The sequence below is a fragment of the Heterocephalus glaber genome, unplaced genomic scaffold (genome assembly GCF_053883595.1).
Source record: "Heterocephalus glaber isolate CG9 unplaced genomic scaffold, H.glaber_assembly_v1.0 deba00001729, whole genome shotgun sequence".
NCBI lineage: Eukaryota > Metazoa > Chordata > Mammalia > Rodentia > Bathyergidae > Heterocephalus > Heterocephalus glaber.
Genome location: NW_028258440.1, coordinates 11,036,173 through 11,061,645, shown reverse-complemented (window position 1 = coordinate 11,061,645; position 25,473 = coordinate 11,036,173). Strand labels below are relative to the sequence as shown.

The following is a 25,473-nucleotide window of genomic DNA, read 5'->3' as shown; positions in this document are numbered from 1 at the left end:
TGGGAGTAAACAGCTCAATATTTCACATAAAATCTTTGCATTTGACATGGAATTTGAGAGAGCTGACAATTTAAACCAACACAATGATACCACTGGTGAGAATTACAAGCACTGCAATAGACTGGTGGGATTGATATTTGGAGACAGAGAACCCCATTGGCACTGCACATATCAAACTTTGCCTACTAGGTATCTGTATGCTAATCTCAGTTTTTCTTTATTCTTTACTCTCCAGTATGTTTCACTTATCATTTGTACTTTTGAAATGTACTTATTTAATCTGAGGTAGCCATGAGCAAAGACATATAACTGAAAACTCCATACTGTCAATTTATGTCTAAGGAATAAAAGTGGGACAAACTGGTTGGAATTTGGGCCATATATTTTGAACACTTACACCTTTATAGAACTTGAAAGGAGAGTTACTTCCAGGGGACTTTGGCTAGTATCTGCATATACATAAATGTACTCACAGATTGCTCAGCAGAGGAGGGTCTTGGGAATTTACTAAGATTAAAAACAGAAAAATAACAACAAAAATTACCCTCTTTAATGTTCTCTGTAATCTGGAGCAAAAACTTGGAGACTTTCTAGATATCAAGATTCTTTTTGCTTCTTCTGTATCAAATAATTCACATAAATCTTTGTATCCAAACTAAAAACAACTAAACAACAGCAACAAAGAACTGAAGGCTGTCAGTTTTCCATGAGAAGTTATGAGAAGTCAGTGTCTCAGAGGGCATATTTGATTTGAAGAAAGAATCAGTTTCTCAATTTATGGCACATGGTTGAAGATGCTGGCAAATGAGAGGCTAATTTTGTATATCAGTTACTGGTTAGTGAACTACCAAAATTCCATCACTTAATTAAATTGGGAGACAGGCCCATTTAAATTAACAGAGAGCCCTAATTATGGAATATTTGACAGGAAAGACAGTCTATTTATCTAGACTACTTGGTATGAAAGTAGTTTCACTGAACTTATTATAATAAAGAGATGACTGGTTAGTATTAGCAATATAATTTACATGCAAATAATCTACTAAAGTTCTTAAAGCAGTTTTTTTTAGGGAGGTTAAAACTCTTTCTTATTTAACTCTTCTTTTACAAGCACTTTCTTGACAGGGTGTTGAAAGAATAAATTCAACACAGCCCAAGTTGAATAATTAGCATTTTTGAAGGAGTTAGGACTAATAAGGTTTGATTGTAGGTTCTTGAAATGAGGTAGTCTTTCACAGTGTGATAAAGCTCCAAGTTAACAGATCTTTTCTGAGAGTACTGAAGTGATTTGTTATGAGTATGACACATTAAGGGTAGCCACCTGGAGACTAGGGCCCCTCGAGTCCATTATTACAGTGTTCCTGAAAGTCATAAATACCTTCAAGATGGACACATGGATCTATTAACTCAGATATTCTGAACAAATGTCTATATAAATGATAGCAACATGAATGTTTCTGCAAGTGAATCCTTTTCCACGATGAAAAGATTTTACTTAGCGGTCTTGCTTCCCAGGTCTCAGAAAACCTAGAGAAGTCCTGGATGTGGTGCTTCAGGTTAAGTCAGTACAGTTAAATAGACTGACCATGCTCATCAATCAGGTGCAGTCACTGGGCAAATAGGCAGCCTAAGCAGGACACATTGAAAAAAAGAAACCTCTTAATTAATGTTGAATTTTGAGTTTTTCTAAAAACATTGTGGACATGTTCATTTTTGAAATATTTGGGGCCTGTTGTGGAAGAATAGCCCAAGTGTTCCATAGTTTCCTATTTATTATTTGTGTCATCTCACTGAAATTGGAGGTTGAATTTACAGATGGAATTGGATGAAGTGTACAAGACTTTACACATGGCAGGCAGGTTTGAGAATGATAGTGAAAGGTTGAAAGACAAAAATGAAGAAATAAGTATCAACGATGTCTTTTCTAGATACAACTAAAGGAAGATGGACTCAATATCACTGTCTTTTTTTTTTTTTTGTTCTGGTACTGGGGATTGAACCCAATGTTCTACAACTGAGATACATTTCCAGCTACTTTTATTTTGAGACAGGGCCTCATTACCTAGATGGAATTTGAACTTGTGATCTTCCTGCCTCAGCCTCCCAAAGTGCTGGAATTACAGGCATGGACATCACGTTCAGCTTCACTGTATTGTCTTGAACCCCGGCTTTATCCATGGCTAAATGTCAATACTTGGCTTCTACAATGATCAGAAGCAATTTTGACATACCTTCCGTCTTGGCGGCTGATGGTAAACCCATAATCGCTGTGGTGCAAGAAACTGACATTCACTCCCACAAGAGGGGTTCCATCTACAGCAACCACTTGGCCTCGAATTACACAGGCACGCCTGAAACACAAACGCAAAGCAAATAAAGTATGACGAAACTAGCATCTAGATGCCAAGTTGTAGAAACTTTGGGAAATGGTCAACTATAACCAAGAAAACAATAATTTCACCAACCAGTACTAAGTACCAATAATATTTTAAGGTGGATATGTGCATTTTTTTAATCTGCCAAAGTTGGGATCATAATAGGTATATTTCTTAATTCTGATACATTTAGTTTAATGGTATATTATCAACACCACCCAATATAATTAGAAATTCCTTAACCTATAATTCTGTTATTATATAATATATCCTTAAAATGGCACTTCATAACTTGCTTAAGCTACCACTTACTTTAGGAAATTGAGTTGTTTCTTTGTTTTTGTTTTTAGTACCAGGGATCAAACTCGGGACCTTGCGCTTGCAAGGCAGACACTGGAACCACTGAGCTAAATCCCCGGCCCAGTTGTTTCTTATGTGGAAGGACACTTTTCTCTTACCAAAGTTAATTACATTAGTTAGGACATAAGTACATTGTAGCTATGACTAAGGTTCCTGATTACCACCTCTCCTCACTTATTCCCGGTTTTCTCACTACAAGTAATCAGCAGTTACCAACTTGTTATTTTCTGTGTATTTACAAATGTATGAATATTTTTTAAGGCTATTGATACATATATGCCTAATTGTTTTGTCTGGAAAAAAACCCAACCAAACGAACTAAGCTGAGTGAACAAGTTAAGTCTACATGAGAGATATGATCCTTGACTATGGCATCCTGATATTTTTTGCTTCGTTTAAATAAAATATTGCAGAACATTTCCCCTTTAAACTAATGAGTCTCATCCTTGCCGAAGAATGAGATTCCATTAAAATAGTCCCTAAATAGGCCTGTCTGTCAGAGACATAGTTCACTATAATATCTATTACTTTTTTGTCTAGACTGGCTGATAAGCTGTAACAAATTCCAGGAGTTTGGCAGGTAAGAGGACCTGGAGATACTTCCAAGCAAAGATTTTTCAGTGGTCCATTATTTGGGAGTGGAAGGCAGGGCTGGTTTTTTCACCAGAGATCAATCCTAGTCTTGGCAGCTCAGAGCTCTTGGCCATGCATTTTATAGCTGGAACTGACAGGGTCACGGGAGAATGAACAAGGTCAGTGATTTTTCCTAGTGCATGAATGTCAGTTTTTCACCAACTGAGATTCAGGATATTCTGGGCAGCTCAATCTTGGATTAAAAAAGGGACGTATTATTTAGGCCAATATGGCTTTTCAGAGTAGCCTTACTACTGTAATTTCACACTGGGATTATATATTCTTCTATCAGAAGCAGAAAGTCAAAGCAAGTATCTAAAGGTTCATGGTCACAAAGATCATTTAAGGAAAAATACAGAGCAAAACAAAACAAACAAACAAAACAAAACAAAAACCTCAAATACCTGAGAGTAAGCACTAGAGTTACCAGTTAGAGTTTGTTTTAGTCAATACACCACATAACTTAATTCTATTGCAGTCAAAGGAATTGGTTATAAATTATGCTAATAGGATTATGATGAATTATCTCAGGCCCTTCCATAGCACAAATTATAAGCCATTAAATATTACACAAAGGTAAGCTAGTATAATTATTGCTATTAGTGCTTCTATATATTCTGAGCTCCAGACCAACATTCCTAGTTTTCCAAAATAGATCAGTAGCTTTCTTTTTCTATGAATTATGTAAAACATGGTGCTGAATGGCATACAAATGGCATATTGATACTTGCTTTGCCATGTCTAATTAATTTTCCCAGTCTCTGTATCATTTCGAAGTCCTATTTGTTCTAATAGAAAAGACATTTGAAGTCTGAATTCTGGACTTTGAACCTATCCTGACAAATCTGATACCAGGTTCAAAGTCTAATGTAACAAGAAATGAAAAAAAATGAATCTTTGGTTATATACAGTAAACTTTTAGAGATCTTTCCAAAGCAATATTTGCATAATTTAAATGGGTATATATTAAGTGGAAATAGGCTGTGGTAGTCTCTTACAAATTACGTAAGATTTGGAGCTGGAGTGGCTGAGAAGAGTGTGTGTTAGTGAAGCCAAACCTCTTAGAAACAAGTTAAGCCCCGAATGCTGTTGGCTTTTTTGGGGTTTAGTAAGGGTTAATTGCAAACTTGCCAGTTTTCCCACTAGTTAACAAGGTGGCTTTTGTAAAAATAATGTCCACCTAGGTGCATGCTGAATCCCTACTGGAAAGATAATTCTACACTCACTCATTTTATTTTTCCACATTAATCTAGACATTGTATCTTTCCACAGCTGTACTAGGCTCGATTATTTTTGTTTTTATTTTGTCAAGCCTAGTTGGCATTATTTCTTCATATTTTATGACAAACACATATCTGTCTCTTCTGTTTGCTGTTCTTTTATTTTCTGTATGGCTTATATTTATGAAGGATCCAGGCTGGTGAGTGAAAGTCTCATAAAAGTCATCATTATTCTGTACATTTCCTTTGTATTCCTCTCTTTCTTCATTCTGTATCTCATTCTGAGTAGACTTGTCTTTTGATTCTTCTGATCCTTAATATTCTTCATATTTTATGAAGCACACAGATTTGTGTGATAAGTACTCATCAAAGCCATCATTATTCAAGAGATTGTCTACCTGGTTTTCTCGTTCATTTTACTCTTCATCATTCATAAATAATGCACACAGACTTGTCGTTCAACTCCCCTACGTTTTTTATTCCTCATATTTTATGATGCACACCAACTTACAGCATGTGATAAAGCTCCATAAAACTTATTATTCTACATTTATCAGTATTGAACTCTCTTGGTAATGTATTAGACTTTAAATGTTCTAAGATTCCCTCTATCTTGCTGCATTTACTCTCATTATTTACACACTCCCTGTCATCCATTTTTCACAAGAATAACTCTTAGCTCTTTTTATTTCTGGATTATTAGTATTTACTGTAATCCATGACTGATATCAGTCATCTAAATTGTCTAAATTTTAGGACAGTTTAAAATATTATTTTTAATGTTTAGAAAGCTTGACTGACACTACATGCAGAAACCTAGGGGGAAAAATCTACTTCTTAAGCAAACTTTCCATTTTGAAAAGAAAGCTCTTGAGCCTTCTCACTGCCCTAGGCTCTACCAGCTCCAAATAGCTGTAGGGAGCCTTCATATATATTCTTGGCAAGGATGGTATTGTGCGGCTTTGTTCAGCTCAACTGCTATTTTGTGGACTCCCAGCTTCTAAACTCAATTTTCTTCCTAATTGTGGACAGTAGCATTGTATCTGTCTTGTTTTTCTTGATTCACGCACCCCCTAAAATGTAATTTCTCTCCCATTTATATGACCTGTTCTGATTATCCTTCTCAGATCCAATACAGCCTGTATAATTCATCTGTTTCCAAGGTTAGAGCCAAGCTGAGGAATGAAGTGTGTATGGTGGGGGTCTGACTTTGTTAGTGCCACAATCTTACTTTCTGTACTTTCTTCTATTCCCATTGTGGTGCCTCCCTGTTTCCTACCCCAGAAAGTCCCCAGTTTCCTTGACTCACACCTAAATTAGGCAGCCCTATCTGGCCTGTCCTTGGCTTGTATCAGAGAAGCATCTTGAGCTCTTCAATTTTTGCTACATCAAAACTACTCTCAACCTGAGTCCTAGTCCTTTGAGGACCTGTCTTTTACTGAAACCTTTTCAGTTCAATAATATAGAGAGAAATCTTCAGAATCTCTCAAGCCAGATAATTGATACTATTGTTGCATTGTCATGAAGCTGGGCCTGCCCATGAGTCCAGCAGATATTTGCACTGTATAATCATCTTTTGTGCTGGTTATGTGCCTGTGTGTGTGTGTGTGTGTGTGTGTGTGTGTGTGTGCATGCGCACGTGTGCATGTACTTGTGTACTCTCATTGGCAGACACTGCATGCTTTACATTTTTGCCTGGGGCTCTCCTTTGATTCACAGACATGGAAGGGATGCTTTGTTTCCTTGAACCTTTAAAAATAAGAACCTCTGCCTGCTGTTGGTGGTTACAGCAAGATGACCTGAACTTACATGGGCATGTTCAGTGCAACTTTAAAAACATGTGTGGGGAAGAGCACCCCTCACAAGTGTTTCTTTTTCTATCCTCTAGAGAATACAGGCTGCTGCCAAGCTGTCCACCTGCTGTCACTATGCTAAAGCAGCAACCCCAAAGGAATTGCTTCTCCACTTTAAATGCTGAATCCTTCAAGAATTTGGAGTTTAGTCTAAAGAATAGGGCATCTTGAGAAATGCAAGTCAGAATACACTTTACTGGGAGCCTTATTTAACTAACAAGCCCCTTGTTAGACTACTCTGATGCAAGAGGTCTAATTCATTCTGTATTTGTTATTTTCATGGCATAGTCAAATTATCCCTAGCCTCCAATCAACTCTTGCTTCCCTTTTACTCTTTCCTTATTTGTTGTCTTTTGTCTTCTGTGTCAAATTTCCAATATTCATTTAACACCTCAGACAACTGCATTAACCTTAAGCAAAAAAGTTGCTTTGAAAAACAAGGCTGAAAACTAAATTGCCAAAAGAAGATGTAATTTACTGCACTGTATTTCTGATTAAAATCTTTCATAAGGAAAATGAGGCTCAGGGCTAGGAAAGTTATAGCTGTTTGCTTTTGTTGCTAACATGAACATCAGCAACCTTTGAAGGGTAACATTAAAAATCAAGTACCTCGCCAGTTGAGGATCTAGCAGCAGGTGGGCAGGTTAGGCTGTTTTCTCCATAAGAACAGATGAAACCCTCTCCTCAAGCTGCCATCCCAGTCAAGAGAGCACTGACAAGGCCCAGGCTGGAAGAAGTCATGCGGATCCTCTGCTCACTAGTGTTAATTCCTTGACGAGTTGTCAGGAGGCAGAAGTTTTCAAGAGGCATTACTAACCCTATTGCACATGAGGTGTGGTTTGAGCGTTTCCCTGACATCTTTTTCATGAGCTTATCATACCCTAGCACCCTAGCATGGTCTGATGACTGCTGCTTCTAGGGCCCCACTGGAATGAGAATACCTCTGAGTTGTTGGGACAAAGGGCTTCTTATGTTTCTGTTACCCACTGTTAGCACATAATGAATAAAAGGGTCTTTTCTTTAGAGTGCAATTTTGGGATTTTGGTGTTGGTCCTCAGTCCTTCCTAATAATCCTTCTTTCCTATAGATGAGCAATTCTCAAACTTGTTCAGGCATCAGAATCCCCTGGAGGACTTTTTAAAACACAGATTGTAGGGCAGGGGATTTAGCTCAGTGGCACTCTGCCGGCCTTGCAAGCGCAAGGTCCTGAGTTCAATCCCTCATGCTGTACCCCCCCACCCCAAAATCAACACAGATTGTTGGGCCTTATCCCCAGAGTTTTTGATTCGGTAGGTTTGATGTGAGGCCTGAGAATTTACATTTATTGATTGATTGATTGATTGATTGAGACAGGGTCTCACTATGCAGTTGAGGCTGGCCTTGAACTCACTATGTAGCGGAGGCTGGCCTTGAGCTTGCAGTGATCCTCCTGTCTCAGTCTCCTCAGTGCTGGGATTATAGGTGTGCACCACCACACCTGACTGAATTTATGTTTCTAACAAGTTCCCAAGTAGGTCGATCCTGCTGGTCTAAATGTCCAACATTAGAAATTGTTGCTCTATTGAAAGCAGGACTATAATCAGCTAATTAATGTGTCTGCATTCCTGGGGAAGAAGGCAGGAAGCATAAACCATGTAATGGCAGGCAAATCAACAACCTGGTTCACAATCTGGCCATTATGAAATCCATGACATGACTTTTTAACTCTTCTACATGAACCTACCTGAAAAGGTTTTCAACATCTGTAGTTTTGGGAGTCATATTGAAACTGTCACGACAAAGTGGTGGCAGAACTATAAAATGAACTGTGGGGTCTTTTAAATCCAGAGAACATAAAATGGAAATACATTTTAGCCTACTTTATCTGTCTCAAATAAGTGTCAATTTCTCCCCCACTCCTATTACTCTTAGTATACAGTACTTGGATCCATGTTATTGCACTTGTCATAGTGTGTTTTGGATGACAGTTATAGATCTGTCTGTCTTTCTTATTAGATAGTCACTCCAAGGCAAAGAGTGTGCTATGTTTTCTCTCTGTGTCCTTCCCAGTAAAGTACTCAGCATGTGCGTGAGAAAGATTCGTAGCAATTCAACTCAAATATTTTTATATAAAATTTTAAAGTACATGCAACCTATCCTCATGGCACTGCTTCAAAGGTTTCAGAGACTACTTTAGGCTCCTGTGTGACAGATGCCTTGCAATTCATTTTATAGAAGCCAACATACTGGGTTATGCATTATGACGTTCTCACTGTGAGAGTTTTGTTTCATAATTGACTTCAGGGAATTAAAAAGTACCTGTGTAATTGGGAAGAATGAATGAACAATCCTCCTCAAATGCTTAATTTATGCACACTAACTCCATTATTCCTTTATATATTATCATACCATTACTATTTGATATTTTATAATTTACATACCTTTGAGGTTTCTAATATCCAGATTGGGGAGTTTCCACAGAACATATGCTGTTTATGATATATGTTATCTAAACAGGTACAGCGCCATGAAACCATTTAATGTCATAGCATCAATCTGTTTTCATGCTCTAAAAATGTGAATGCAATGACTGCTCATATGCAAACCCAGTAAAATCTCATTAGTTTTTACTTAAATATAGCAGGCTGATTTAATCCTACTCTGTTGATACTAACCCAAATAAATAACACGTACCAAGTGGGTAACATTAAAAGCAGCTGGGAGCATTACCCATCAACATTCTAGGGCTCTAGGAAAGGTGGTGCTATTGAAAATGCAGATAGCTTTTTAAGCAGAATTATTTTCCTCATGGCTGGTGATGTTTCAAGTAAAACAAAATGGGGGCACTCACCCTGAGGTAGGGTTGCTATTTTCCCATCTGCCCTGGTAATTGCTTGTCAAAAGTACACTTGCTTTGGATGCCTGAGATCCCCAAAGTAATGGGAAAAAGATCAAGTGTTTTGAAGCAATAAGAAAACTGACGACACAGTCACATTTTCAGGGCTGCGTAAGTGCCAGTTTGCTTCATTTAGACACACAATTTTTTTTTTTGTCCAGAATTTGAATCCTGAAATATTTGTCCTATAAGCCCTTGCAACTCTTGAATAGTCTGAAGTTTTTTTTTTTTTTTTGGTTTGTTTGTTTTGCTTGTTCTACACATTACTCAAATGGTTTATCTTTGTAATCAGCCTTATGGGCTTTTGTTAACCTCATTAACCTTCCTCGTCACTTCTCTGTGGATCTGCCTTGAAAATAATGGATAGTCATTAAATATAGGGCAGGTCCTTCTTGTTGGCTATTTCCTGGGCATGGATTCGTCTTCCTGTGCAAGGGAAAAGTGTGTCCTGGACTGTTTTCTAGCTCTGCATTGCTAATAATCACCAATGTGACTTTACCTAAGAAGAAGAATTACTTTGTGCTTCATTTGCTCCTTAAATAAAGTGGGGTTAACACTTCTTTCCCATCTTCTCCCCATTACCTCATAAAGATATTATAAAAATCAAATTACTCACTAAAATTGAACTGGCCTCTCTCTCTCTCTCTCTCTCTCTCTCTCTCTCTCTCTCTCTCTCTCTCTCTCATATTTCACTTACTGTGATCCAGTTTCCTTACCTTATTACATTTAATATCCATACAACCCTGAATAGGTACAACTATTAGGTTTGTTTTAAAAATGAATAACTGACTTAAAGAAGATTAAAAAATACTTGCTCAACTTATCACAGCTAGTAAGTTGTAGAGTGATAAAGGTCTTTTGACCTGAACTCTAAAGAACCCGAGCAGTACTGCAGATCTTTATGAGTCAATATTTAAATAATGTGGCTACAAATAAAAGTGCTCACCTACAAAGATGGTGCTTTCCATAGAAAATCATTACCTATAGAAATTACCAACTTCTGAGTACTTTCTCTGTGCATGGTTTGCAGAGAAGATGAACTACAGAATGTTATTCACTTCTTTCCACCAAACTTGTTTTGACCCTGCCCTCTCTAGGGACAGAATGATGTGATTGAACCAGCTAGACAATCACTGCAAGCATGTGTATGGTTGAGAGGTAGGTAATAAGAATTTGAGGCTTTTGACTTTTTATCCTAAATGAGCAGTAAGTGGGATAAACTATTAGAAGACACCTTTTCATGTAGAGATAAGTTGAAGGTAACTACGGTATTACTAATTACAATTATTAAGCATATCAGAATATCTGAGTTTCAAAATATCATAAATAATCAATTGAATAATCTTTTGAAGATTTGTGCTCTGATTTCTATTCATTCTTCTTTGCCCAAAAGTATTTACAAAGAAGTTAAAGTCATACATTCTTTTTCTTTGGTACTTTTAGGTGCTGACTACTGATTTCAGAAACTAGTTAGCACTATAAATCTGAAAACCTTCAGCACTTTGTAATTTTTAAATGTGTTTTGGACATGCGCTTCCTGATTATTAGCATTAGCCAAAGTAGTCATCTGAAATTCAGGAGATCCTGTGTTCACACACATAACACCTTTCACACAACCAAGATCAAAGTGCTTTATTAACAACTATCAACAACCTTATTTCCCACTGAGTACAACAACTCCAGAGGCAATTAAAAAAGGAAGCTGCTTAGAAAATGCAAGATGAAAAGACAGAGTCACATGGAACCATGGCCAAGCCAAACTACATGGATTGATACTTGGACAGAGATAGATTTGAGATTCTATTCAATTTATTCAGCAAATGTTGCTTTGTTTATCAAACTGTAGTTGTGTACCTGGTATAATGCTTTCAATATCCCTGACTAAAAATACATAAAAGACCGCCATTGTCAAATAGATTTAGAGTTCTTTAACAGATTCACAAAAAAGTTAAACACAAAGCATATGGATTCAAATTTGTACAAAATTACAAAATGATTATATTATACACTGTCTGAGGGTTACTTGTAAATACATAAAGCTATGAATGTTAATTCTATGAATAACATTGTATTCCCATTTATTTTTTAATATCCTAAGATACAGGCTTTTCTTATGTTTATTTTATAACTCCAAATCACTAACTGGTTTCTAAATATTGGATTCCATCTAGGATCAACAAATTGATGAAGCTCTATTTTTTCCTTCATGACTCTAAGGTCTAGGGCTGTAGTTGATTTATCTATATGGAGCTTATTCAGTTTGTCTGAGGTATTCCAATTCTCTCAATGTACTCTTGGAGGGCAGGCACCCCAGCCATTTATCAGTAAAACCTAATTCATTAACCAGTAGGTAGTAATTCTTTGAGAAATTACTTTCTTTGTTTTACCTTCCCATTGCATGTACTGTCATACAATCTTAATTCAATAGGCCCCCTAAAAGTCAATGGCAGGGACTGGCTTATGTGAAAATTGACTACATAAGGATCCAGATGGCAAGAAACATTCACACTCAAATCATCTAGGACAGTGGTGAAGAACCTATGGCTCATGTGCTGCAGCGGGCTGTTCGTATCATTGAAAGCTCTAAAAGGTTTGCCATCACTGATCCAGGGTGTAGATGAGGGATATAAGGCCTCTGTTCTAGAGTATATCCTTAGAAAATCTTCCCTGGATAACTCTGTTTAAATTGGCCATTCTCTAACCCTGGTCCTTCTTTATTTTACTTGACAGAGCTTATACCTTCTTGACATTTACCTCTTTTATTCTTAACTGTCTTCCTCACTATACTGAACAGATGATTGTCCCCTTTAAGCTATAGAGCCTATGACAGTGCCTATCACTAAAGGAAGAAGAAATGAACCAAGGAAAAATTATAAGTTCATCAATCTCAAGTAAAATGACTACTAATATCCTTCAACATGGATTGTCTTGGAAGAAAGTAGGATCTATCATAACATGACTCCAATGTATAACTAATGGGAATTTTTCTTTATAGTGGTAAATGCAAGCTTTTTGATGATTGTTTTTATTTTTTTAATTAATTTTATTGGTACATTTTAGGTATACAATATAATGACATTCATCATTGGAAATTTGCACCTTTACACAATTTTTCTTGGTTCTTATTTTTTCCCCATTCCCCTGCCCTCCCTTCAACTCCTCCATCCCTCCCTATTTACAAAGATTTTGTTTCCATTTTCTCATATTAATTCCATTCCCTTCTTTCCTTCCCCCTACCCCTCTCACTTCCCCTCCACCTTTCCCCCTTTTCTTCCTATTTCACATTATCTATTATACCTTTTAGTCCTTATTTACACTTTCAGTTTCTCACACTAGAGAAACTATTCTGTTATTTACACATGTATGTCCTATTTATTTCACTTAAGAGTATCGCCTCAATGTGCATCCTAGCTATAAATGTCTCTAATTTTTCATTTTTTATGGCTGATTAGTACTCTGTTTTATAAAAAGCTACATTTTCTTTATCCAGTCTCCAGTTGATATGCAATTGGGTTGTTTCCAAGTTTTAGCTATCACAAATTGTGCTGCTATGAACATGGGTTCACATATATCACTGTGGTATGATTCTTTTAATTCTTTGGGGAAGATACCCAGCAGGGGAATAGCTGGGTCAAATGGGACTTCCAGTCCTAGTTCTTTGAGGTATCTCCATATTGATATCCACAGTGGTTGCACCAGTCTACACTCCCACCAGCAGTGGAACAGTGTTCCTCTTTCCCCAAAGCCCTGTCAGCATTTGCTATTGGTTGATTTCATGATGGCAGCCATTCTTTCTGGGGTGAGGTGGAATCTCAGTGTTGTTTTCATTAGCATCTCTCAAATAACCAGTGATGTTGAACAATTTTTCATATGTTTATTTGTTATTTCTACTTCCTTGTCTGAGAAATGTCTATTCATTTCTTAAATTCATTTGTTTAGTACAAACATTTTTAATTGTATTAAAATATTGTTTATAGCTCTAGATGTCAAAAGATGAAACCTGCTTCCATATAGTTAAGCTGTTCTTTGTCCACATAAGTTTTGTATTTTTCTTGCAAGTCATCAGTAATCTCCTGCGTGTGTCAATTTTAGCAGGTTTTTGTGCTCACTTGAATCAATCAGTCCTGTCTCTGGGTTATTGCTGAAAACTTTCAAGTCAGTTTCAGTCTGTAATTGTTTAATGACTTTATTTTATTTGCCAGAATACCTCGTCTTACATATATTTAGGTTGCATGTCTGCCTCAACAAATCAGTTGAATTCAAGACCCTTGAGGTGAGGATCTCCAAGTTCTCTTAGAAGCCTGGTATTCCATGATCCACAGAACTTTTTGCAATTTGTAAATATTTCAATTACTTATATATTTACTAGATGCTTTTATTCATTTTTTAGTTTTAATCAACACATGATATGGTACATATTTATGAGTTGCAGTATAATTCAAGATACACATACACATGCCCAGATTCATGAGGAAGTGTTATCAGATTCTGGGGTGCTGGAGTCTCCAGTTAGAGATGATTTCTAGGTCTTTTGTGTCCTGAACAAAGAACTGAATGAAACAGGCAAAAATAGTAGCAAAGCTTCACATTTATTAGAGATAGGAAAAATAAAAACAATGGGGGGGGCGGGCTCTGCAGAGTGGGTTTGGCTCCAGTAGAAAGGGGAGAAAATAAAAATAAAAATAAAGATAAAAGTGCACCTTATCCTAGAGTGTAGGGCAGGCTGTCGTGAAGAGATACCCCATAGCGAGTTTTAATGGCTTCTGTGTCTCATATTTCTCACACTGACATCACACAGAGGGCGTCCTATCAAACGCCTGCTAGAGTTCATCTGAGAAGTCCACATGCAGGGTCCTGAGAATTGCTCTGTGTCAGTGTTTTGGGATCTGATCAGCCCTTCCTTTGCAGCCAGGTTAAGCCTCGCCCTAGCATTCTATTAGAGAAGAAAGAAGGATGTAGATCCTACTTTTGGATGAGAGAGATATCAAAGAAATTTTTACCATTTTTAATATACCATACCACTATAATATATAATGATCAAATCTTGATATTTGACTGCCTCTGCCACTAAACTATAAATTCTGTGGTTAAAAAAACTGTATTTCTTTTGTTTACCTCCATCTACACAACTCTTGGTATAGAGTGGATTCTCAAAAATATTTATTTAATGAATGAGTGGATATATATTCACACTACTCTTTTTTTTTTTTTTTTTTTTTTTGGTACCAGGGATTGAACTCAGGACTTTGCGATTGCAAGGCAGGGGGCAGAACCACTGAGCTAAATCCCTGGTCCTCACATTACTCTTTTGAAGAATGATTATATGACGTTAAGAATGGCAGAGGAGTCTGACATCTCTGCTGTCTCCTTCTTAGGATTTATAAAGTTGTCAGTTACTCTGGAAATACTAAAATTTTAATAAAATGTATACTTAAAAATAATGATTAGTATCTGCCAAGTTATTCAAGATCAGCAGCTTCTGTAGCAGTGATTATCTTTCTGCAGCCTTTCCTTAATCTCATTCTTGGGTCAATAACTTGTTTTTTCTGTTCACAGAATTTCAAATAGCATACATTCCCAGCTGAACTGAGTGTGGAAAGCATGTTTTATTAAACAAATTATGATAAGTACTTATGGCTATTACCAGGTATCATAACTAATCAAGAGCAAGAATTGAGATTTTATTATTGAGTGGGGTATACTAAAGGAGGAGGAAAGCTTGAGTTGGTAAATTTTTCTAAGAATTCCAGGCTTAAGTCATCGTACTTTAATTTGTTTGGGGCCCTTCCCTTTGGTTTTCTAGTGAGACAATAATGATGCATACCTAAGCGAGTCAGGTAACAGCAGTCTTTCTACCGGCTTTTAATTTTTTTTTGGCTGTGAAGAAGTACAGGTAGAATTTATTATAAAATAGATATAGAGAGTGTTATGCCTTCATGTGAGAAGTAGGCAGTGTCATGAAAGCCTCAGTACCAAGTGTGAGTCTGGAAATCATTTTTATGCCTATAAGAGTTATTGCTGGGGTTCAGGGAACTGGGGTAATTATGATGCTTACTGACATTTTTCTTAGAAGTTACTTTGGAATTACAAAATGCCTTCCTGTGACTTCTTTTTTTTTGGTACCGAGGATTGAACTCAGGTCCTTGCACTTGTGAGGCAGGCGTGGTGCCACTGAGCTAAATGCCCAGCCCTTCCTGTGACTTCTTGATGTTGCTTTTTATTTTCTATCATTTTCTTTGTACTAAATTTTGATTATCCAGTTTGTTTAAGGCAAAATATTTATTGGTGATTATGCAAAGTTATAAATTATGTCAATTATTGGTAGTCCATGACAGAGGGTGGAAGGTCTTGTAAGTTAAAAAATAAAGAATAATTATTTTGGAACTGTTACATTATCATTTCATTGTTTACGAATTTAGTTCCTCTGCTATTTGAAAAATTATATTCTTACTTTTAGGCTGGTTTTCATTTGGGCATTAGCTTATTTAAGTCCTACTTTGTGTGCTCTAGGCAAACAAAATGAGTTTTTCATTAGCAAATGTGAGCAAAGTGCTTGCACTTCAAAATCAATACAATTAAGCCACTCACTCATTCACTCACTCACTAATTCAGTTTTACTTGCTTTATATCAGGTATTGTATTAGGGATCTGGGGACATACTTGTATGGTAGATTAAAGATGGTAAAAGTTTCTTTGATACTTTTTGCATCCAGAGGTGGGTTCTATGTCCTTCTTCTTGAATCTGGACAAGCTCTTTGAGCGCTTTGATCAACAGTAGAAAACACAGATGACCATTTCTAGGCCCAGACCCTAAGAGACTGGCGCTTTCCATTTCCTGTCTCTTGGGACACTCACTCTTGTACCCCCGAGTTGCCAAACAGCTCTAACAAATCCAAAGCTGGCTCCCATGACAGTAGGAAGTCCAAGTAGTCAGTAGATAAGACTGTGTGGAGAGAGAGTTTTTAAACTGTTGTCTAGTTGTTGTAGTCCCTAGCCATTTGAGGGATCCTTGCAGAGGCCCAAAATATCATGGGGCACTGTTAAGCCATTTGTCCATGTCCTGCCTGAAGTTCTGACCCACAAAATCATGAAATATAATGACAATAGATTATTTTAATGCATTACTTCATGTAGTTTGACATACAACAATAGATATTCAAAACAATAAGAGAACAAATTAGACTTGGTCATTGTCCTCACAGAATTTAAGATTAAGCAATGCAAAAAATTCAGAATTAACAATGTATACCCCAATATGAACTAAGAAACTGAAATGCAGCAAATTCATAGGAAGTTAGAACCAGAAGAGACCATCATCTTGACTATCCTCTTCATTTTTTTAACCTATTAAAGTGCTGTTGTGTGCTTTGGGCTGTGCTAAGTTTAGTTAATTGTAGAACTTTCCAACTAATGTTAGGCATTCCATCAGTGGTGGGCAGAAGAGGCAACACTGCTGTGATTTTTAAATCTTCACACTGTTCTAACACATACTCTAAGTGATAAACATAATAATCAAATAAATGCCTATCCACACACACATTCTTCTCATAAAATGGGCTTATTGTTACCGTGGTGGAATCTGGATTACCTGATATAGTGATTAGTGGGATATAAAACACCATAGATTAATAGCCCTGGTCCCAGAGGAGTTTATTACCTTAAGGTATAATGCAGAATATACACCAATTTATTCAGGAGGTGTACACAGGTATTCTGTCACTAAAGGTAGAACTTCCGTTCCATTAATGTCAGTTCTATTTCATATTCAGTCATCTTGTTTTTCTTTTTAAACCAACATTATAAGAGTTCAAAACTGAAGTAAAATGACACATTAATTATTTAAAGGCTCTCAAAGAAAGAGGCCAGAAAACATGTCCCCCCTGGCCCACACACATGTGAGATCTTCCCAAGGAAAGATGTAGAAGTAGTGTCGGCCATCCTGGCACTTTGGGAGGCTAAAGCAGGAGCATCACAAGTTCAAGCCCAGCCTAGGCAACTTAGTGAGACATGAAAAAAAAAAAAAGGCTAGGAATGTAGCACAGGGAAAAAGCCCTGGCTTGGATTCTCGGCACCATGCACAGACACATACTCACAGAAACACACACACACACACACACACACACACACACACACACACACAGAGAACAGAGGTCATGAGCTCAAATGCCAGCAGGGCCAGGTATGACATTGCAAGTTAGAAAAGTGGGCCAGGTGGAAAATCAACAGTGAGTGCTGAGATAGAGAGGCATAATATGTCCCACCCTGAGTCGCAGCTGGCCTTTAGCTCTAGATCACCTATGCCATGTCCATGGGCCAGAGATTCCAAGCTTTGTGAATTTTGTAGAGAAGGAAAGTATTTCAATTTTTATATTACATCTTCTAATTTCTAAAGGTCAGGCCAAGGAAAATACATCTGTGGCTGATTTTAAGCAGCCTCTGATATAGACGCCTGACATAGATTGATGTGGAGATCAGCCCCTCAATGGTTACAAAATAGAGAAATGAGTTTGGCCAGACCTTGCTGCCAGTGGTTGCACTAACCCTGGTAGGATTTTGTTTTTTAAATGCACTTCTCCATTAGTGATGGTGAGTGAAATGTCTGGATTTGCAAATTACTGCTGTCATTTAGTTTAATGTACTCTTGTTTTTACATATTTATAAAAACCTTTTACATTATTAATAGTGATTAAATGCTTAGACACTGAAGATCAATAATGCTTCTGTTCACCTATTTACATTATTAAAAAGTAATAAGTCATACAGGGCACGTAGAATATGTGGTTTACCCTGTAGTCATGTTTTGAGTAGAATGAAGAAAAGAAAGAAATTGGGCTAAAAGGTAAATTGTATTTAGGAAAACATGATCACTGAGTTGAATTTGCAAGAGACTTCACCATAAGTAAGATGCAAGTTTGCACTGATGTTACACAATCATCGGGCACAGAAGGCATGTGTTTTATGTATTCTTACATGCCAGTGGAGCTTTCATAGAACCAGGAATTCTAGTGTACCTTGGATGCATAAGAATAGGCAGTCATTTAACTTCTGTGTGTCCTTGCAACACTTAGTCACCTGTAGGTTACTGTCTTTAGCTCCAAAGGCTTCTGATTGTGGAATTGCTCAGCACCAAGTCAGCTTTGTTCATCACATTTTGCCAATGCAGCTATCTCTCAATTGTAGGACAAAAAAAGCAAAGTGATTTATCTGATTATGGCAATAAGTGTCCTAGCTTTTTTTGAAGAGAGCAACCCCAGAGTCAGAGCCATAAGTATTTTAAGGGTCAGCCACCCCAGCTTTCAATGTAGACAAAGTGGCTCAGCACGGGGGTTTAGGCATAAGGCTTTCAACCCTAGTCAGCCTTGGTTCAAACTTGCATTGACTGTGACCTTGGGGAAGTCACTTACTCGACATTTCAGTTCTTGTTTCTTCACCTGAAAAGTGGAGCTTGTAATAGTACCATGTAGAATTTTTATGAGGATTAAATGAAATAGCACATATAAAAGCTTAGTATGAGGCCTGCCACATAACAAGTGCACAATAACAGTTTACATATAGTAAAATGGCCATTTCATATCATTCAATTGTATTCTACAAAAAGGATGTTCATTAATGTTGGTTGAAGATTGTAAATTATGTTACTGAAATGTATTAAATTGAACTAGATTTTTAAAAAGTCATTTGGTATATAAGGTTCTTGTGTTGATTCAAATGGCCTTTTCCTAGGATAAATTTGATCCATGTCACCAGACTTAAGGACAAATTGAAATGGTGCAACTGTGATATAACAGAAAGATTATAGGTGATGGTGCAATGCACATTTGCTGTCTGTGTGATTTTGGGCAAGTGATTTAATCTCTAAAACTCGGTTTCCTCATACATAAACCTTACCTAATACAATTACCTATTTCACAGGAATATTGTGGAATACAACAAAATAATATATGTTTAAGGTGATTTGTAAACTAAAAAGTACAATTTAGATATAAAATATTGAAACTATTATTATTTACATATGCAATCAGAATTGAAATTATTTTGCACAAAGGTGCCCCAAGTAAAAATGCATGTGTTTTCTTAGCAGAAATATAGTTAGATTGCTTGTCTTCAATTACTTTTCTTGGAAAAGGCCTGAATCTTTATTGACAGCAGGGATGTATCTCTCATAGTTGAGACCACTGGATTGAGACCTATCGTTCTGAATTTAAATGTGACGTGCAGAGCCAAGTGATAACTTGGAACATTTTACAAAAGAATGGGGAAACTCAATCAAACCAGGAGGAGGAGAAGGGCATTAATAGGTTTGTTCATTCTGTGAGCAGCTGGCAAGCGTTGCTGAACCATGAAGCTGAACTGCAGGGTTTAAGTTTGTCCATTGCTCAAATGCCCTGCTCTGGGTCACAATGACTCCTGTCTCACTCAGGCCCTGACTTTCTTCCCTCACTTGAGTTCAGTGTGTCATTTAACACTTCTTTTTGTCATGGAAGCTGTTATTTTTCTCACTTTTTTCCAGACTGACTTCTCTATGTAATAAATGAATGGAGAGAGGAGCTGCATGGGCATGTGGTCTCCCGCTGGAGGCCCGCCACTCCATCAGCGAGTGGGTGCAATGCCGGGGAGCAGCTGTCTGGCCTGGACCAGTGCAGCTGTGGGCAGATCACAGCTGGGTCTCCAGGCCTACCCCAGAGGCTCGGGCACACTCACCCAAGCCAAAGGCCAGCCCAGAAAGGGGCTGCACAGGCACATGGGCTTTGGCCAGAGGCTCACCATACCATTGGCCACAGCCAGGGACCCTCCTGGAGAAGAGCTGTACAGGCACACAAGCAATACCCAGAGGCTCACCCCGATACCATTGATAAGTGTGAGGAGACCCTAGCCAAAGCCTGTGCAGACAACAGAAACTGGGGTGCATAGCCCCCAACCAAAGGCCCACCCAGACTATAGCTACATACGGTCCCCAGTGAGAGGCATGCCTAGATAACATCCCAAGTGTGCTCAAGCCCCAGCCAGAAGCCCACCCAGACAACAGGTCAGCTCAGGGATCTAGAAGGCCACAACTTAGAACTCAGGAATTGGCGTACTGGTGAGCAGAAGAGTAAAGGCTGTTCTGTGGCTTGCTGAGAATTCAAGATCACTGGGTGAGCAAAAAGTTGCCTCAACAAAGTCACAGCAGATCACCTAAGGGAACCCCAAAGGGCAACAAGATGGAACAATCTGATACTCAACACCCTGGACTCCCTGAACTGGCAATGAAAGGGGACCTGGAAAAAATGAAATCAGAAATAATTTCTCAGATAACAGCAGAGATTGTGCCCATAGTACAAGATATGATTAATAAATCTAGAGAAGGCACAGAAAAAAAAAATAAAGGAGCTGAGGAATATAATGGAATCCTAACATAGGAAACAAATGGAATCCATAAAACAGATGCAAACAGATTTCCAGGAGATTAAAAACTCTATTGAAAGTTTATGCAGAAGAATGAGCCAATGTGAGGATAGAATTTCAGATATAGAAGATAAGGTTGCAATTAGTGACCAGGAAAAGAAAAATTGCTTCAAAATTATAAGGGAACATGAGAAATCAATCCAGCAACTGCTAGATGATGCAAAGAAGAATAACATAAGACTGATTGGGCTCAATGAAGAAACAGGAGAGAGTGCAGATGACATAAAAAAAACTGTTCACAGAAGTAATGGCAGAAAACTTCCCAAATAGGGGAAAAGAACTTGACATAGAGATAAGTGAAGCATATAGAACTCCACTAGCCATGATAAAAAAAATGTACACATAGGCATGTAAGAGCTAAGATTCCAGAAATCCAACAGAAGAACAAAATTCTACAAGCAGTTAGAAAAAAGAAATAAATCACATACAAAGGAAAGCCCATCAGAATCACAGCAGACTTCTCAACACAAACCCTCAAGGCAAGAAGAGTGTGGAGTGACATATTTCAAGCCCTAAAGGAAAATGACCTCCAACCCAGATTGATGTACCCTGCAGAACTATCTTTCAAAATTGATGGAGAAATAAGATACTTTCATCACATAGAGCACCTTAGGAACTTCACGAATACCAAACCAGCACTCAAAAAAATTTTAGACAATATCCTAGGAAAAGGCAATGAGGAACACAACCCCAGGAAGCCCTGCAGAATGAATCCATCAGGCACAATAAGAAATTAAATGCACTGGGGAGAATCCAACAAAAGGAAAATGTCATGATAAGGACAAGTCAATACATATCAATTATAACCATCAATGTTAATGGTCTCAATTCATCAATCAAAAGAAATAGACTGGCAGAACGGGTCAAGAAGCAAGATCCAACAATATGCTGCATACAAGAAACATACTTAATTCAAAAAGAAACTCATAGACTGAAGGTTAAAGGGTGGAAAACAATACTCCATGCAAAAGGAAACTGAAAAAAAGCAGGAGTAGCTATCCGCTTTGCAGATCAAGTGGATTTCAAACCAACACTGATTAAGAGAGACAAAGAAGGACACTGCGTCCTTGTAAGGGGAACAATCCAAGAAGAAGAGATGACAATCATAAACATATATACACCAAACACTAGTGCACCCAACTATATAAAACAAATACTAATGGACATGAGAAATCATATAAGCACTAACACAATTGTAGTGGGGGATATTAACACACTACTCTCATGAATAGACAGATCAGCTAGACGAAAAATAAACAACAAAATATTAGAACTCAATAAAACTCTTGAATAACTGAACTTAACAGATGTTTAGAATGTTTCACCCAACAAAATCAGAATATACATTCTGTTCAGCTGCACATGGGTCATTCTCTAAAATAGACCACATACTCGCTCATAGAACATGTTTATGTAAGTGCAATGGAATTGACGTTATGCCCTGTATATTGTCAGACCATAGCACGATGAAATTGGAGATCAATAGCAAAAGAAACTGCAAAAATTTCATAAACACATGGAAACTGCACAGCACATTTCTGAATAATCAATGAGTCACAGAGGAAATTAAAGAAGAAATTGACAGTTCCTACCATTAAATGACAATGCCAATGTAACTTATCGGAATTTATGGGCCACAATGAAAGCAGTCTTATGAGGGAAATTCATAGCATTGAATACTCACATTAGGAAAACAGAGCGAGCTCAATTACACAACCTGATGCTGAACCTCAAACTTCTAGAAAAAGAAGAACAGGACAAACCCAAAGCTCATAGAAGGGAGGAAATTATAAAGATCAGGGCAGAAATCAATGCAATGGAGACTAAGAAAACAATACAAAAAAATCAATGAAGCCAAGAGTTGTTTCTTCAAAAGAATAAACAACCTTAGTCAACCTTATCAAAAAAAAGGAAAGAAAAGGGCCAAATCCATGCAATTAGTAATAAAAAGCATGAAATTACAATAGGCCTATCAGAAATCCAGAGGATCATCAATACCTACTATGAGAACCTATATGCCAATATGATGGGAAATACAGAAGAAATGGACAGATTCCTAGATACGTGTGAATTACCAAAGTTGAATGAAGATGACCTAAAAATTCTAAACTACCCAATATCAATCAAGGAAATTAAAATGTAATTAAAAACTTACCAACTGTGAAAAGCCAGGAACCTGATGGCTTCAGTGCTGAATTCTACAAGACATTTAGAGAGGAACTACTGCCACTACTGTTTAAATTCTTCAATGAAATTGAAAGGGAAGCAATACTCCCAAATTCATTCCTGGAAGCAAGCATCACCTTGATCCCCAAAGCAGAGAAAGACCCAACTGAAAAAGAGAACTACAGGCCAATCTCACTAATGAACATAAATGCAAAAATGCTTAATAAGATACAGGCAAATAAAATGCAGAAGATCTTCAAAAAGATCATACACCCTGACTAAGCAGGATTTATCCCAGGGATGCAGGGATGTTTCAACATATGCAAATCAATAAATGTAATACACTATATCCATAGAGCCAAGGCCAAAACCATATGATCATCTCAATAGATGTAGAGAAAGCATTTGACAAAATCCAACATGCATTTATGATAAAAACCCTAAAAAAATTGGAATAGATGGACTCTACTTCCATCTGATAAAAGCCATCTATGAAAAACCAACAGCCTATATCATACTAAACGGTCAAATCTGAAATCCTTCACACTAAAATCAGGACCAAAACAAGGATGTCCACTATCACCACTCCTGTTTAATGTAGTTCTAGAAACATTAGCCACAGCAATTAGACAAAAGAAATAAATAAAAGGAATAAAGATAGGAAGAAGAAATCAAATTGTCATTATTTGCAGACAACATGATATTCTATAAAGAACACCCTAAGAACTCCACAGAAGTCTTCTAGATTTAATAACTGAATTCAGTAAAGTAGCGGGATATAAGTTCAACACACAAAAATCAATAGCTTTTCTGTACACAAAACACAGACTCCCTGATAGAGAAATGTGGCAATCAATTCCTTTCACAATAGCATCCAAAAAATTGATATACCTAGGAATCAACCTAACAAAAGAAACAAAGACCTCTTCTCTGAAAATTATAGCACTCTGAAAAAAGAGATTGAAGAGGATATCAGAAAATGGAAAGACATCCCTTGCTCTTGTGTAGAAAGAATCAACATAGTGAAAATTTCCATACTTCCAAAACTGCTATATAGATTCAATGCAATCCCAATTGAAATTCCAGCAGCATACTTCACAGACCTGAAGAAAACAATCCAAAAATTCATTTGAAACAAGAAGAGACCCAGAACAGTGAAAACAATACTAGGAAATGATGACAAGGTAGGTGGTATAACAATCCCCAATTTGGAACTATAGTACAAAGCTACTGTGATAAAATCAGCATGGTACTGGCATAGAAAGAGACCTGTGGACCAGTGGAAAAGATTGGAATGTAAGACTGAACAACAGTTACTCCATCTTTGTAATAGGGCCCAAACTTTCTGCTTCTGTTACAGATCACCAGGTAGACATCAAGTTCCAGGGATGTGCTTGTTGTTGTGCCAGGAAGGTCTGTTGTGTGCGTAGTGTTCTGTCATGCTTGCCCAACTCCATATCTGAATATGTTATCTTAAGGACAATCTGTGAAAGGTCTGTTTTACCTCTCTCCTCCACTTTTGTATTTCTGCTTGCCAACTTCCCCTGAGACCCCCTATAAAAACAGCTTCGGACTCTGAGCCAGTTGCCTCTCTAAGCTACTTTGCTTTGGGAGTGCCGTCTGGCCAGACTAATAAAGGTCTGTTTTACTTTCCAACTTGTCCAGTGTGTTCCTTCCTGGGTGTTCTTCACTGCAGTCAGCTCCTCAGAGCATTTGGTAAGGCCCTCGGTCTTACAGGAAGATGCAAAAACAACTCCAGACACACTCAGCCACCTCATCTTTGATAATTGAGCCAAATACCCTCATTGGAGGAAAGATAGCCTCTTTAATAAATGGTGCTTGAAAAATTAGGTTTCAACTTGCCAAAGATTACAACTAGACCTATATCTCTCACCATGCACTAAACAAAAAGCAAAATGGATTAAAGATCTGAATGTTAAAACAGAAACACTAAACTGGCTGGAAGAGAGGTTAGGAAGAACTCTTGAAGACATTGGTGTAGGAAAAGTTTTTATGAACAAAATCTCAGTTGCCCATGAAATAGCACAAACAATCAACAAGTGTGACCTCTTCTTACTAAAAAGCTTCTGCACAGCCAGAGAAACCACCAACAGTGTGAAGAGACAACTCATAATGTGGGAAAAATTTTTCACCTGCTGTCCCTCAGACAAAGGTCTACTATCTCGAATCTATAAAGAACTTAAAAAATCAGACCTCCCAAATGTAAAGACCCAATCCAAAAATGGTCATCTGAAATGAACAGACATTTCTCAGACAAAGAAACAGAAATAGCAAATAAACATGAAAAACTGTTCAACATCACTGGTCATTCGAGAGATGCAAATGAAAATAACACTGAGATTCCACCTCACCCCAGAAAGAATGGCTGCTATCATGAAATCAACTAATAACAAATGCTGGCAGGGCCGTGGAGAAAGAGGAACACTGCTTCGCTCCTGGTGGGAGTATAAACTGGTGCAACAACTTTGGAAATCAGTATGGAGATACCTCAAAGAACTAGGACTGGAAGTCCCATTTGACCCAGC

The 25,473-nt window shown here is 37.5% G+C and overlaps 1 protein-coding gene across 5 annotated transcripts in view; it reads right to left on the bottom strand.

Moving 5' to 3' along the window:
* The window catches only part of Tenm1 (teneurin transmembrane protein 1), an 837,569-nt gene that overhangs the window by 142,589 nt on the left and 669,507 nt on the right, over positions 1-25,473 (bottom strand). For all 5 annotated transcript variants that reach the window (XM_087199780.1, XM_087199781.1, XM_087199782.1 and 2 more), the window contains one exon: positions 2,232-2,351. In XM_087199780.1, coding sequence (XP_087055906.1) covers positions 2,232-2,351 — 120 coding nt within the window. The remainder of the gene's footprint in view (positions 1-2,231; positions 2,352-25,473) is intronic.